The sequence below is a fragment of the Macaca thibetana genome, chromosome 5 (genome assembly GCF_024542745.1).
Source record: "Macaca thibetana thibetana isolate TM-01 chromosome 5, ASM2454274v1, whole genome shotgun sequence".
Classification (NCBI taxonomy): domain Eukaryota; kingdom Metazoa; phylum Chordata; class Mammalia; order Primates; family Cercopithecidae; genus Macaca; species Macaca thibetana.
The window spans coordinates 160,254,293-160,269,308 of NC_065582.1; the positions used below are offsets into that span (position 1 = coordinate 160,254,293).

The 15,016-nt window shown below is 34.9% G+C and overlaps 1 protein-coding gene across 3 annotated transcripts in view; it reads right to left on the reverse strand.

Annotated features, from left to right (window-relative positions):
* Positions 1 to 15,016, reverse strand: part of TBC1D19 (TBC1 domain family member 19) — a 156,856-nt gene that overhangs the window by 65,659 nt on the left and 76,181 nt on the right. For all 3 annotated transcript variants that reach the window (XR_007725721.1, XM_050790699.1, XM_050790700.1), the window contains 2 exons: positions 14,108 to 14,146; positions 12,368 to 12,480 (listed from right to left, as the gene is read on the reverse strand). Coding sequence is in view for 2 of the 3 variants with exons in the window: in XM_050790699.1 (XP_050646656.1) it covers positions 12,368 to 12,480; positions 14,108 to 14,146 (152 nt within the window). In the remaining variant the exon portion in view is untranslated. The remainder of the gene's footprint in view (positions 1 to 12,367; positions 12,481 to 14,107; positions 14,147 to 15,016) is intronic.

Sequence of the window (15,016 nt, forward strand, 5' to 3'; positions counted from 1 at the left end):
TCTCCATGCTTATATGACTATGTAATCATAGTTGGGCGTTTGTGTTGTCGTTTTTCAATATGAAATGGAATCATACCATACTCATTATTCAGCTTCTCTAACCTAATGCTATATCATGGTTTTCCTTCTTGTTAAACAATACACATTTAACTCATTCTTTTTAATAGTTACATATATTTTAATATTTTTAAAGCTATGGTATAGATTTGACACAATTTGTTTAATCATATCCCTGAATAGATTTGACACAATTTTTTTAATCATACAACCTGAACAGATGGATACTCAGGTTGTTTGTCCCTACAAATAATGTAATAAATATCCTTAGGCACTATGCTTTTATATCTACAGAATAAATTGGCAAAGGCAGGATTATAGGCTGAAGGCTATATGTATCTTTCTTTCTTTTTTTTTTTTTTTTTTTTTTGAGACGGAGTCTCGCTCTGTCGCCCAGGCTGGAGTGCAGTGGCACGATCTCAGCTCACTGCAAGCTCCGCCTCCCAGGTTCACGCCATTCTCCTGCCTCAGGAGTAGCTGGGACTACAGGCGCCTGACACCACGTCTGGCTAATTTTTTGTATTTTTAGTAGAGATGGGGTTTCACCGTGTTAGCCAGGATGGTCTCCATCTCCTGACCTCGTGATCTGCCCGCCTCGGCCTCCCAAAGTGCTGGGATTACAGGCATGAGCCAACGTGCCTGGCCAAGGCTGTTATGTATCTTAAACTGGGCTACAAATTGCCTGACTAATCGCAGAAAAAAAAATCAATTCGAATTCCCACCAGCAACATGAGAGCACATTTTATCTATGTACTCACCTCTTTTAAACATTTTCATGCTTGAGAAACATTTCGATGTATTTATTTGCACTTTCCTAACTCATAATACAGTTGAAGAACCTTTCATATATTTATTGGCCATTTGAATTTCCATTTCAATGATTTGTCATTCATAACATATACCTATTTTTCTATTAGATTATCTTTCTCTTAATAATTTTTTAGATTTGTTGTTTATAAGGAAGATTAACTGTCATTTGTAATGCAAAAATGTGTTACTTAATTTTGGTTTATGGTATAGATTGACAATTTATTTTTCTGTTTAATTTTTGTGGGTATATAGTAGATATATATACTTATGAGTTACATGAGATATTTTGATATAGGAATGCAGTGTGTAATAATCACATCAGGGTAAATGCCTCAAGCATTTATCTTTTGTGTTACAAACAATCAAATTATAGTATTTTAGTTATTTTTAAAAGTATAATTATTTTTATTATAGTCACTCTGTTGTGCTAGCAATTACTAGGTCTTATTCACTTGTTCTATTTTTTGTAACCATTAACCTTCCCCACTTCCCCTGCACCTGCACTACCCTTACCAGCCTCTGGTAACTACCCTTTTATCCTCTATCTCCATGAGTTCAATTGTTTTACTTTTTAGCTCCCATGAGTAAGTGAGATCCTGCAAAGTTTATCTTTCTATGACTGGCTTATTTTACTTAACATAATGACCTCCAGTTCCATCCATGTTGTTGCAAGTGACAGGATCTCACTATTTTTCATGGCTGAAGAGTATTCTGTTGTATATTTGTACTACATTTTCTTTATGCATTCCTCTAATGATAAAAATCTGGGTTACTTCCAAATATTGGCTATTGTGAATAGTGCTGCAATAAACATGAGAGTGCAGATATCGCTTCGATATACTTATTTCCTTTCTTTTGGGGATATATGTAGGAGTGGGATTGCTGGATAATATGGTAGCTCTATTTTTAGTATTTTGAAGAACCTCCAAATTTTTCTCCACAGTGGTTCTGCTAACTTACATTCCCACCAACAGTGAAGGAGGGTTCCCGTTTCTCCACTTCCTTGCCAACATACATTGACCATTTTTAAAAAGTACTCTAGGGCTTTGGGTTTTCCTACTAGATTTGGGCAAGGCTGCCCCACCACATGTTTATACAAATATTTTCCTAATTTTATTTCTAAAATTGTCAATTAAATTTTTTTTATTATTTATAATCCACCTGGAATTTATTCTTGTACCTAGTTATCAAAAGGTCTGTTTTCTTTCAGAAGGATGGTCAATTATCAGCATCATTTATTAAATAAACCATGCATTTGCAATTGAAATAAAATGCTAGACCTGGATCTATCTATGGACTCACCATTCATTATTTTTCATAATTTATCGGACTATTCTTAAACATTTAGTCTCCATGAGAACTTTATGATAATTTCATCCAGTTAAAAATAAAATTAATACTCTAATAAATTTGTTTTGGAAAAACTGACAAATTTTATAATATTAAGACTTTCCTGTTTTTATGAATGACATTAAGGCTCTCCACCCAAGAATGATGCAGAGCTCAGCTGTGTGACCCTAGGTAAATTAACAAGCTTTTCTGAGCCTCAGTAAAATGATGAAAATAACAGCAACTTTTCTGTAGGTTGATGTGAAAAATAAATGAATTAATACATGTAATATGCTCTGAATAGTATCTGGCACAGGGTAAGTGCTATGTAAGAGTTAAATATTATTGCTCTTTATAGAGTATTATAATTTTCCTCCTATGGATCCTGTCCTGCTAAATTTATCTTACAGATATTTTAATGTTTCTACTATTGAAAATGAGGTATTTTTTCACTATTATATTTCTAATTCATTATTGATAATAGAGAAAAGGCTTGATTTTGTATATCTATTTCATATCCCTCTGTTTGTAATTTTTAAAAAATCTGTTGGGTTTTCTGGGTATACAGTCATGATCATCTGCAAAGAAGATGGCTGTATCTCTACTTTCCCCAAACATAAACCAACTCATTTCCACATCTTCAGCTAGGACCTCAAAATCTATGACAAATAATACTGGTGAATAATCACTGCCTTACTCCCAATTCTAATGAAAACAGCTTTGACGTTTCTGTTTAAATTTATTATTGGTTTGGGGAAATAGTTGTATTATTTTTCAGTAATTCATTTAAAGATTTGATTACAAATGGCTGCTAAGTTTTATTAATGTCATTTGACAACTATGACATAATTATAACTACTTAAAATATATTGGCTTTCCCCAATATAACCCTTTTAATGTCTATTAAAATATAAAGTAAAATTTAAAAACTTATTGATATTTGCATCTAACAAAGATACTATATACATAAGAAATAATTATTTTTTATACTTTTCCTTGTTCTCTTGAATAACATATCATATAGCTTAACAATATTAAACCTTTAGTGTGTGTGTATATATATATATTTTTATTATTATAGTTTAAGTTCTGGAGTACATGTGCAAAACATGCAGTATTGTTACATAGGTATACACGTGCCATGGTGTTTGCTGCACCCATCAACCCATCACCTACATTAGGTATTTCTCCTAACGTTATCCCTCCTCTAATCCCCTACCCTCTGACAGGCCCCGGTGTGTGATGTTCCCCTCCCTGTGTCCATGTGTCTTCATTGTTCGACTCCCACTTATAAGTGAGAACATGCAGTGTTTGCTTTCCTGTTCTTGTGATAGTTTACTAAGAAGGATGGTTTCCAGCTTCATCCACATCCCTGTACAGGACATTAACTCAACTTTTAGTATATTTTATTGAAAATTTTATTGGATGTTTAATATTTCCGGCTAGAAGATAGATGTATAGCAGTAATCCAGATAGACAAGTAACCTAACCTCAGAGATCTTTAGACTAAATCAAGACCTTTGTTATCTAGTGACTTAGGCATAAGCTTGGACAGAGTTCTTAAGAGTTCAGCTGTTCTTTATCAACCACTGAGCAGTATATTTTATTGACACATGGACAAAATCATATACCTCATGATCCCTTTATTTTTTCAAAACAAAATTTTTATGTGGATTTCAAATTGTGAGTTTTCTCCCAAATGGATGCAAATAGTAAACTGAATTAAGTAAAACACATTATTTTCCCACCCAATTAATTATAGTGCTTAAAGATCTAAAAGCATCTAAACTAGTTATAGGGCTGGTTGCTGCCTGAATAGCAGGAGAGTATGCAGTTAATAATTTGTACTCATACAAGGATCCCCAGTCACCAATTTGAATAACTAAAGATGGTTTCCTAAAAGATTAGACACAATCTAAATGCTATGAATAAATTCATAACTATGACTTTAAACAGATAACAGTGCTTAGACAAAAATCTATTCTAAATTCTAGAGGTAAAAAAACATACCGGAGAATCTGTGACCTAAAAGAGACTTTGGAAATATCTAGTTTCTTTTCTGAATTTTCACATTTAAAAAATGAGATCTGGCCAAGTTAACTGTCATAGCTGGTGACTGAAATAGTTTCCATAATCCTCAGTCTATGCTATTGGTTTCAATAGTTTTTAGTATAATTTATCTATGTAACATGAGAGAAAAACATTGGTAGGAAAGTCAGAATTACACCATATGCTTACAATCAATGAGACAAATTTTTATGTTAATATTTTAATTTATCTGATAAAATATATAAGGATCTATAAAATTTAATGATTACCAATATAAACAGAATATTTTAAAAGACTATTTAGTATAAGCTCTGGTAATGTATATATATGTAAGAGTAATACAACATCATTGTAAAAAGCAATCTTTGAAAAACAAAGTAGCCCAATTTTTAGCATCAGAGAATATTTTAATTTCAGTTACTTTTTTGGTATTTTACACAGATTTACACCGTCTTAACTTAAGAAAAACAAATAAACTCTTGGGAAATGAAAAAACCCAAAGAATTCCTAACAGTTTATAGCTAATTGTAAGATGAGTAGACAAAAGGCAGAGAAGGCATTTCAGGGAGAGAACAACACGGTGCAAAGACAATTCAACGTGTCTTGTAGAAAATATTGAGGTATAGATTATAACTTTTCTTTTAGACATATGATATATTTTTCTTTTAGACATATGATATATTTTTGAATCTGAAATATATGAAACATATAATGGAGTTCTCTAGCCAGGGTTCCCAATCCCCAGCATGGTACCAGTCTAGTCCGTGGCCTTATAGGAACTGGGCCAGATGGTGAGCAGTGGGCCAGGAAGCATTGCTGCCTGTCAGATCAGCAGTGGCATTAGATTCTCATAGGAGTGTAAACCCTATTGTGAACTGCACATGAGAGGGATGTAGGTTGTGTGGTCTTTATAAGAATCTAACTAATGCCTGATTTGAGGTGGAACAGTTTCATTACGAAACCATTCCCACCCACACCCCCATCCATGGAAAAAAATGTCTTGCGTGAAACTGGTCCCTGGTCCCAAAAAGGCTGAAGACTGCTACTCTAGGCAACTAGAAATGAAAAATTTTAGGCTTAAACAGAAGCTTGGATTGAAAAGAGAGTTGAAGCCATTAGGGAATAGGTGATTTGTGATGAGGCAGTTCAGGGAAAATGTATAGAACAAGATCAAAATGGAATTCTGAGAAATACATGCACTTAAGGTCCAGCAGAGAAATCCAAATGGAGACTAAACAAAGAAAAGAGAATGAAGAGCTAAGAAAACAGGATGAACTAAAGTAAAGACCAAGAATATTTCAAGGATCAAGTAGGTACTGATATCAATACTGTAGGTATAAGAACTAAAATATGTCCACTATTCCTTGGTGACTTTAATTAGGGTAGTTGTAGTCATATAGTGGGGGTGGGTGTATGTCAGACTACAATTGACTGAGTAATTAATGAGATCAAGTGATTAACTCAGCATTACTTAACTCATATTAATACAAACAAGTAATTAATGAAATTAAGTCTAGCACAGAATTTTGTTTCACAGGTGTAGCTGTGAAAGGAAGGAAAGGGAGAGGGAGATGGCTAGGAAAGACATGAGGTTTAAGATTTACTTTTATTCCTAAGATAGAAAAGACTTGAGAATGTATAATGCTATGGGAAGGAGTGAGTAGAGAGGAAGGAAAAGGCAGAACAAAAGATTTGTTTTAAAGTAGATGGAACATGTACAAACATAGGGAAAAGAGGAAGTATGTTAAGGTGTTTCAAATACAGGATTTTAAAAAGTCTTTAACCAGAAGAGCTGTGATATCAGATGTATTCGTCCATTATTACACTGCTATGAAGAAATACCTGAGACTGGGTAATTTATAAAGGAAAGAGGTTTAATTGATTCACAGTTCCACATGGCTGTGGAAGCCTCAGAAAACTTACAATGATGGTAGAAGGCACCTCTTCACAGGGAAACAGGGGAGAGAATGAGTGCCCAGCAAAGGGGGAAGCCCCTTATAAAACCATCAGATCTCATGAGAACTAACTCACTATCATAAGAACAAAATGGAGGAAACCACACCCATGATTCAATTATGTCCACCTGGTCCCATCCATGACATGTAGGGATTATGGGAACCATAATTCAAGATGAGATTTGGATGGGGACATGGCCAACCGATATCATTCTACCCTGGCCCCTCCCAAATCTCATGTCCTCACAATTCAAAACACAGTCATGCCCTTCCAACAGTCCTCCAAAGTCTCAACTCATTCTGGCATTAACTATGCCAATGCAAGAGGTAGGCTCCCATGGCCTTGGCCAGCTCTGCCCCTGTAGCTTTACAGAGTACAGCCCTGCTCAGGGCTGTTTTCACAGGCTGGCATTGAGTGTCTGCAGCTTTTTCAGGCACACAGTGCAAGCTTCTGGGGTTTGGAGGATGGTGACTCTCTTCTCACAGCTCCAGTGGGGACTCTGTATGGGGGCTCCAATCCACATTTCCCTTCTGTACTGCCCTAGCAGAGGTTCTCCATGAGGGCTCTACCCCTGCAGCAGACTTTTGCCTGGATATCCATCACATATTCTTTGAAATCTAGGTGGAGGTTCCCAAACCTCAATTCTTGACTTCTGTGTACATGGAAGCTGCCAAGTCTTGGAGCTTGCACCCTCTGAAGCAATGGCCTGACCTGTACCATGGTCCCTTTTAGTCACAGCTGAAGCTGAAGCATGGGACACAGGGTACCATGTCCTGAGGCTGCACAGAGCAGGGGGACCCTGGGCCTGGCTCAGGAAACCATTTTTCCCTCCTAAGCCTCCAAGCCTGTGATGGGAGGGGCTGCTGTGAAGGTCTCTGACATGCTCTGGAGGCATTTTCCCCATTGTCTTGGCAATTAGCATTTGGCTCCTCATTACATATGCAAATTTCTGCAGCCAGCTTGAATTTCTACCCAGAAAATGGGTTTTTCTTTTCTACCACATTGTCAGGCTGCAAATTTTCCAAACTTTCATGCTCTGTCACCTCTTCAATGCTTTGCTGCTTAGAAATTTCTTCCACCAGATACTTACCCTAAATCATCTCTCTCAAGTGCAAAGTGTGAAAGGAAAATAAATCTTGGGGTCCCCAAATCACTAAGCTAAAGGGCAAAGTCAAGGTGGGAATTGGGTCATGCAAAACTGCCCCCCCTTTTGTTTCTTAAAAAAGATGATTATAAGATGAAAAGCTACACACCTCCCCCATATTTTACTCACAAGGAAATTCCTAGTGAGCTGGAAGATCTTTACCTTAAGGTGTTTCTGTTAAAATTTCACTATGGCAATGTAAATTGATAGCTTATTTTCACAGGTGCAGTCACCTCCCTGCCCACCAGACAAATGCATATCTGATTGCTTCCCTGCCCCATTTTTTTCTAGGTTACCTTATGGAAAAATGCAGATTCCCCACATTTTTCCTCGCTGCATTTGTCTGTGTCATCTTAGGTTAAAAAAAAAATGCAGATTCACTGAGCCAGGCAAAGGCATGAATAACTATTTTTCCCGCCCACCTCTTACATGAAAATTGTGTACTTCTCAATATCTCACTCTTTCCCCTTTAAATTTGGAGCCCTCAAAATCATCTTTGGAGAAGGCATAGACCTGTTTCCAGGATGCACATCCTTAACTTTGGCAAACAAACCTCCTAATTGTGACTTGTCATTTTTCTCAATTGACAAAAGTTACACAGATCTCTAGGGCAGAGACAAAATGCTGCCAGTCTCTTTGCTAAAGCATAACAAGAGTCCCCTTTATTCCAGTTCCCAAAAAGTTTCTCATCTCCATCTGAGGCCATCTCAGCCTGGACTTCATTGTCCATATCACTATCAACATTTTGGTCAATGCCATTCAACAAGTCTCTAGGAAGTTCCAAACTTTCCCACATTTTCCTGTCTTCTTCTGAGCCCTCCAAACTATTCCCACTTCTGCCTATTAACCAGATCCAAAGTCACTTCCACATTTTCAGATATCTATAGCAGCACCCTACTCTCTGCAGTACCAATTTACTATATGAGTCCATTCTCATGCTGTTATGAAGAAATACCCAAGACTGGATAATTTATAAAGGAAAGAGGTTTAATTGACTCACAGTTCCACATGGCTGAGGAGGCCTCAGGAAATTTACAATCATGGCAGAAAGTACCTCTTTACAGGGCAGCAGGGGAGAGAACGAGTACCCAGTGAAGGGGGAAACACCTTACAAAACCAAACCATCAGATCTCATGAGAACTCACTCACTATCATGAGAACAGGATGGGAGAAATTGCTCCCATGACTTAATTATCTCCACCTAGTCCCTCCCATGACATGTGGGAATTATGAGAAGTACAATTCAAGGTAAGATTTGGGTGGGGACACAGCCAAACCATATCACTAGATTTCAGTTTTTTAAAGAGTAGGGTATTGGGGGGCTGAGGCAGGCGGATCACGAGGTCAGGAGATCGAGACCATCCTGGCTAACACAGTGAAACCCCGTCTCTCCTGAAAAATACAAAAAAAAATTAGCTGGGCATGGTGGTGGGCGCCTGTAGTCACAGCTACTGGGGAGGCTAAGGCAGGAGAATGGCGTGAACCCAGGAGGCGGAGATTTCAGTGAGCCGAGATCACGCCATTGCACTCCAGCCTGGATGACAGAGTGAGACTCCATCTCAAAATAAATAAATAAATTAATAATAATAATAATAATAATAATAAGGATTTCATAGGGAACAAGGCTGAAGTCAGAAAGATAAGGTAGAAAGTTTTTTTTTTTTTAATTCAGGCAAGAAATGATGGTATTTTGAAATGAGAGTGGTAGTGAAACATGTTTAGGAGTTAAATCAAGAAGGAATTATTGAGTAATATAATTGAGTAATATGATATTCAGGAGTTAGGGATGACACCAGGTTTCTGGCTATGGTTCCTTGATGGACAATGGTACTGAAAAAGGAATTTAGGAAGAGTGTTGACATCTTGAATTGGAGGTGCTTGTGAGATACACAAGTGCTTAGGTGCACTAAGCAGCTGCATTTGAGGTTTAGAAAAGAGAGATCTGAGAAGAAAGTATATAGATTTGAGGTAATTGGTAACTGAGGTTTTGGGAGTTTGTAGTATTTGCTAAGGAATGTATGAAGAAGAGAATGACCCTCAAGAATCCTAACTGATAAGACAAAGAAGACCCTCCACCAATGAAGAATGCCAGAAAGAGCACTGTGTCACAAAAGCAAAGGAATATTTCAATAAAGGAGTAGTCAATGAGGTTAAATACTGACAACAGGTATAAGAGGTGGACATTTCTTTTCTTTTCTTTTGTTTTTTTGGAGACAGAGTCTTGCTCTGTTGCCCAGGCTGGAGTGCAGTGGCATGATCTCACTCACTGCAACCTCCACCTCCTGGGTTCATGTGATTCTCGTGCCTCAGCCTCCCAAGTAGTTGGGATTACAGGCATGCACTACCATGCCTGGCTAATTTTTTGTATTTTTAGTAGAGTCAGGGTTTCTCCACGTTGGCCAGGCTGGTCTCGAACTCACAAAATCACGTGATCCACCTGCCTCGGCCTTCCAAAATGCTGGGATTACAGGCCTGAGTCACTGTGCCCAGTTTGACATTTCTTCCATTTAAATAAAAGTAGATGAGGAAAGGACCAGGTGCTGATGCAATTAAGTTTACAAGTTTGGCAGGAAGAATTTGAACGAATTTCTAACAATGACTTCTGTTTTCTCTAAGTATCAGGAGGTGACGTATTTTGCTAAGACTGAAGAGAAGGGATTGAAGAGAGTAGAGGTCAGAAACAGGCACTGTGAAGACTAAGTGAGTTGACCACAAAAATCCAGGCAGGTCAGGCATCATTATGGGCCAAGGCAAGGTTGTAAGAATCTTCCTAAGAAATCACTAAAGAAAATCTTATTTGTTAATATTAGTCTTGGCTATTTTCAGTAAGCAAGTACCTAGAGCAAAAGTAGAGGAACATTTTCTGTCTTTAATTAGCAAACTGAAATTTAAAAATTTTTAAAATATGAACAATGTTTATTAAATATGGATATTTTGACACATACCTAGAAATGTGTAGAAAAGGAAATATACGAAAGAAATCTTTTTAAACCTAACACAGATTTTCTTAAAAAAATGAAAGTTAATATTCTATTCAAACTATGAAAATAATTTACTAGGAACCACAAGTATTATATTCAAAGTCTTTGTATTGAAATAGATTTTAAAGAATAGCTTTATGTTTGTGAAATGTAAAATCTTCCACTTATGTCTAACTCCTCAACTATGACTACAATTATATGTGCAGCTTATTTTATGTGACTGAAAAGCGATTCAACAAAAAATTTCAATAAGGTATTCTTAATAAGAAGTAGTATTCTTTTTCCTTCTCTCTTTCTGTCTCTCTAATGCACCACCTACAACAATTATTTTGGAACTACTATAGTTCACTGGGGTCACACTTTTATAGCTGAAATTAAGTGTAAGTGATAAAAGATGCTTTAATCAAAACCTCAGGGTTGCTTTTCTGAAAATATTAATTTCTATTTACAGATATTGAATAGACTTGTCACTTTGCAATTAGAAAATTCAGATGGCTATTAGCTCCAAAATTCAAGGGTAAAAATTTTTTTTTCTTTTTACAAGAAAACATCTATAAGTAGTAAAAACGACCTTTGAACACTGTAAAAAATAATGATTACCGGGGATTATTATTTTATTATTATGTGGGGTTATTAGGATGATACTTCTGGAAATATTCTAAATTTGTTTTAGAAATGGCAGTGATTCCTCTGCAAAGAGACAGAATTTGTTAATCCAATTTCTATACAGTTAAGTTGGCAGCGCATCTACAAAGTTAGATCAGGACAAGAGTTGTATCTTCTACAAGAATTGATACACTCAAAAAAATGCCCAATATATACTCAAATCTATTTTATACCCTATTTTCTCTAAAGTGTCACTATAAAAGGCTAGCAATATCATTTATCTAAAACTGCTCTGAAATAAATTACAAGCTTTATTGTTACAAAAAGGAGGCAAGTGATTTTTGACAGAGCTGTTCAGAAGGAGATTTAAAACACGGTATACACACATGCACGTATACATAGTTTGCAAGGGTTAGAGGTGTAGTTTTTATAATAGTATTAATAACATTTGATTTTCTTTAAAAACATCATTATTAATTATAATTAACTTATAACATAATTATATGTAATATGTAACTCTTATGATTACTTTTATTAATAGTGACCATTTATGTTCCAGGCACTATGTTAAAAGTACAGGTACATTATTTCATTTAATTCTGACAATAATTATGTGATATAAATATTATTACCTATATTTAAGTGTGGGTTAACTGAGATTTGAAGAAATATAAGAACTTGCTCAATGATATATTTCTAGTAAGCTGGGGGAGCTAGAAGTTGAAACCAGGTCTGTATGATTCCAAGACCCATGTTTTTAAACACCAGGCTAGAAAACTATTAGTGTGCTATTCATTAAAATCTTTTAAATGGATAACTTCTATGATTAATGGGCTTAAGCAAAAAACAAACAAAAAATCCCCACTAAGAATATTTCAAGAATCAATGTCTTATATAATTTTGTTTTATTTAATCTATTACCCATCTATTGGTGATCTCTTTTCATATTCATATTTCCTAAAATAAAATGTTCTTACATATAAAAAAAACCATTCCCACTTAATCTGTCAATTTCTAGAACCATAAAAATAGTGCATATTTCAAAGGTAACTATAGGGACAAAGAATTCATTTACTTAACCTGAGTTGCCTTTCTTTATTTCTCTGTAGTCTAACATCCTTATTTTACCACACATCTTCACGGATCTAAATTGTCAGCCTCCACTTCTCAAAATTTTACTTACTGTTTTGTTGTATATGTAAGATCACACCATTTCATTAATTATTAATAACAAAAACGTGTATATTAAGCAGACAATGATTAAATTATATGTTAAATCTTATTTTAGAACCTAAAACTGTAGTGATTTTGAAAATTTCAAAAGGGGGTTAATAATAGATTAAGAAACAAAAGTTTTTTCCTATTTTGAATAACTGGTCTTTGAAAAATAAATACCCCAAAGCTAAAATCTGACCCACCCTTTTTTTCTTCTTACCTCAGGTTGGCTGGAAATATTCAAAATGAGAGCCCACAATTCAGCTCTCAGTGCCGTGGGACTTCCTTGTCTGATGTACTGTTGAGCAGCAGCACTATCTTGTTCTGCTAGAACTATCAAAAGTATATGAAAATCTCCTTAGAAAACTCAGAATGTAAGAAATATCACTGAAATCTTCAATTATAAATCTTTTGGGAAGCTGACATTCAGTCTTTCTATCTAACATAATTACACCATATCTTTACCTTTTAAAACTTATTCTCTGGATTTCAATACAGCCCTATTTGCAGCCCCCATCCCCCCACCTTTGCCCCAGTTGCAAGCTTTAAGCTCTTTCATCTCCTACCCAGTCTGGATAAGGAGGGACTTAATAAGGACTTTGAGATCACTTTGATTTAACTATAGCTCCATGGATCTGAAACTAGTGTGTGTGTGTGTGTGTGTGTGTGTGTGTCTGTCTGTCTGTCTGTCTGCATGTATATACATATAGGAAATAATTTTTAGATTCCATTATCAGGTAAATTCATAGCTACAGAAACCCCAAATTTCTTATGTATATTCTACTACCTCATGAATGTTCTAATATTTGGAAATAGTATGGTACATGAAGTTTCAGGCTAAGAATTACAGTATATAAGAATGTTAGCTATCTATTCTATTAAATGACTTCTTAGTTATTTGCAAAAATCAACAGAAAACAGTAATTTTAAAAGACGTAGAAACAAAGATCTCATAACCATGTAAGAAGGATCAAATTACTCTTAAGCAGCCAAGTTCACACAATCAATACGTTATTTTTTGCTTTCATTTTAATTTTTATTTTCTTTAATAAAAATGTCAGCTATTCAGTCTGGAAATAAAGGTCCAAAAAAACAAAATGAAGCAAAACCAAAAAAAGACATACCAAAGCAACTGCTAATGTTTAACCAGTATTGTTTCCTTATATTTTCTTCTTAAAAGGATATGGAAAAAATAATCTTATATTAAATGAAAATGACATGACATGAGCAGAAGAAACAAAGGAATCATGAAATAAAAAAGAGATGAAACATATTCTTTAATTTGCAATTGCTCTTAATAAAAGTGTCAAATCATACAAATAAATTCTAAATAAATACGATTTTTAAAAATTGAACTAGGGATTTGGTACATGACAATATAGTTGCCATAGAAGGTTCATTCTGACACAAAGACCAATCTGTACTTCATATTTCAAAGACAAAAAAGGATTTATAAAAACAAGGAAAAGAATCTTCTAAAGACAGGGAAAAATTATTCCCCAGAATACTAACAGCCACTTTGGTTATTAAGCCACACCACTGTGAATGGTCACTGGGAACCATTACAGTTATATTTTCTCCTAATGCGGGAGCATATTCCCATTAACTCTAATGAGAGGTGTGTGGGTGCATCAAAGACAGAACCTGCCTCTTTGATTTTAAAATGAAATTCTACTGCCGAATGGATTAAGCTAACATCCCTGAGGAATATGTGTCTGCATTTCCTTTTTAGTGAACCAGCTGTGTACTTCTTTCTCTGATATTTATTGATAAAGCCAAAATGATGCATTTTCCCTACTTACAAAGATTTTCATTATATAGTCTACATGGTTAACTATTACCCCTCTTTAGGTTTTTTGCTTTTCAGAGATTAAATTTCCTTGGAGGTTATTTGAGGCAGACATTTACCTGGGACTGTCTCACTTTTCAGAAATAATAACTTTTATAATTAAAAGCTTACCTTTTTGCCCAATACGTACATGCTCATTTTCAAAAAGTTCTAAAAATGTTAAAAGAAAATAAAATTATTAGACACGAGTATGATCAACCACATTTGGAACAACATTAGATACATTTTTCTGGTATTGATACGTTTCATGATTTTTAAAGCCAGATGGCTATATAGAAAACTACAAGAATATCTTATATGTAAAAATGTTTTTTCTAAATTATTTAAAGCGAAAGAATTTTTTGTTTAAAATTAAAACAGACTTATGAGCATTTAATCAAACAAAAAACTGATGAATGAATTTTCCCTTCGTTAAAACATCTCCTCATAATACAAAAATGTTCCTAATCATTCATCTTTTAGTTTTTTCTAAAAGAAAAACAAAACTTATTGACAGCTTCATTTACAAAATCCTACTTCCACTCCAATCTACCATTGGCTATCTAATAAAAGTATATCTAATAAAAGCATTACTACTATATAGCAAAAATCTCACTCTACAAATATCATTTCAAAAGATTCTATGATGAGATTTTTTTAAGTACCAATCATAATGGAAAAAGATTCATGAACTGACTATATTACATTAAAAAAAAAAAAACTTCTGTTCATCAAAAAACACTGTTAAGAGAGAGAAAAATGTAAGTAACAAAGTGGAAGAATATATTTGCTGTACATATATCTGGCAAAAGACTCCTATTCAGAATATATAAAGAACTCCTGGTAGACAAAGACAGATGACTCTCAGACACAAACAGACAAAAGACTTAAATAGAGGCTCTTCACAAAAGAAGTGACCTGAAGGACCAATAAACACATGAAAAGTTGCTCAACCACATTGGTCTTCAGGGAAATGCAATTAAAACCACTATGAAACACACAACTGCCACAATAGCTAAAATGAAAAACACTGACAATTCT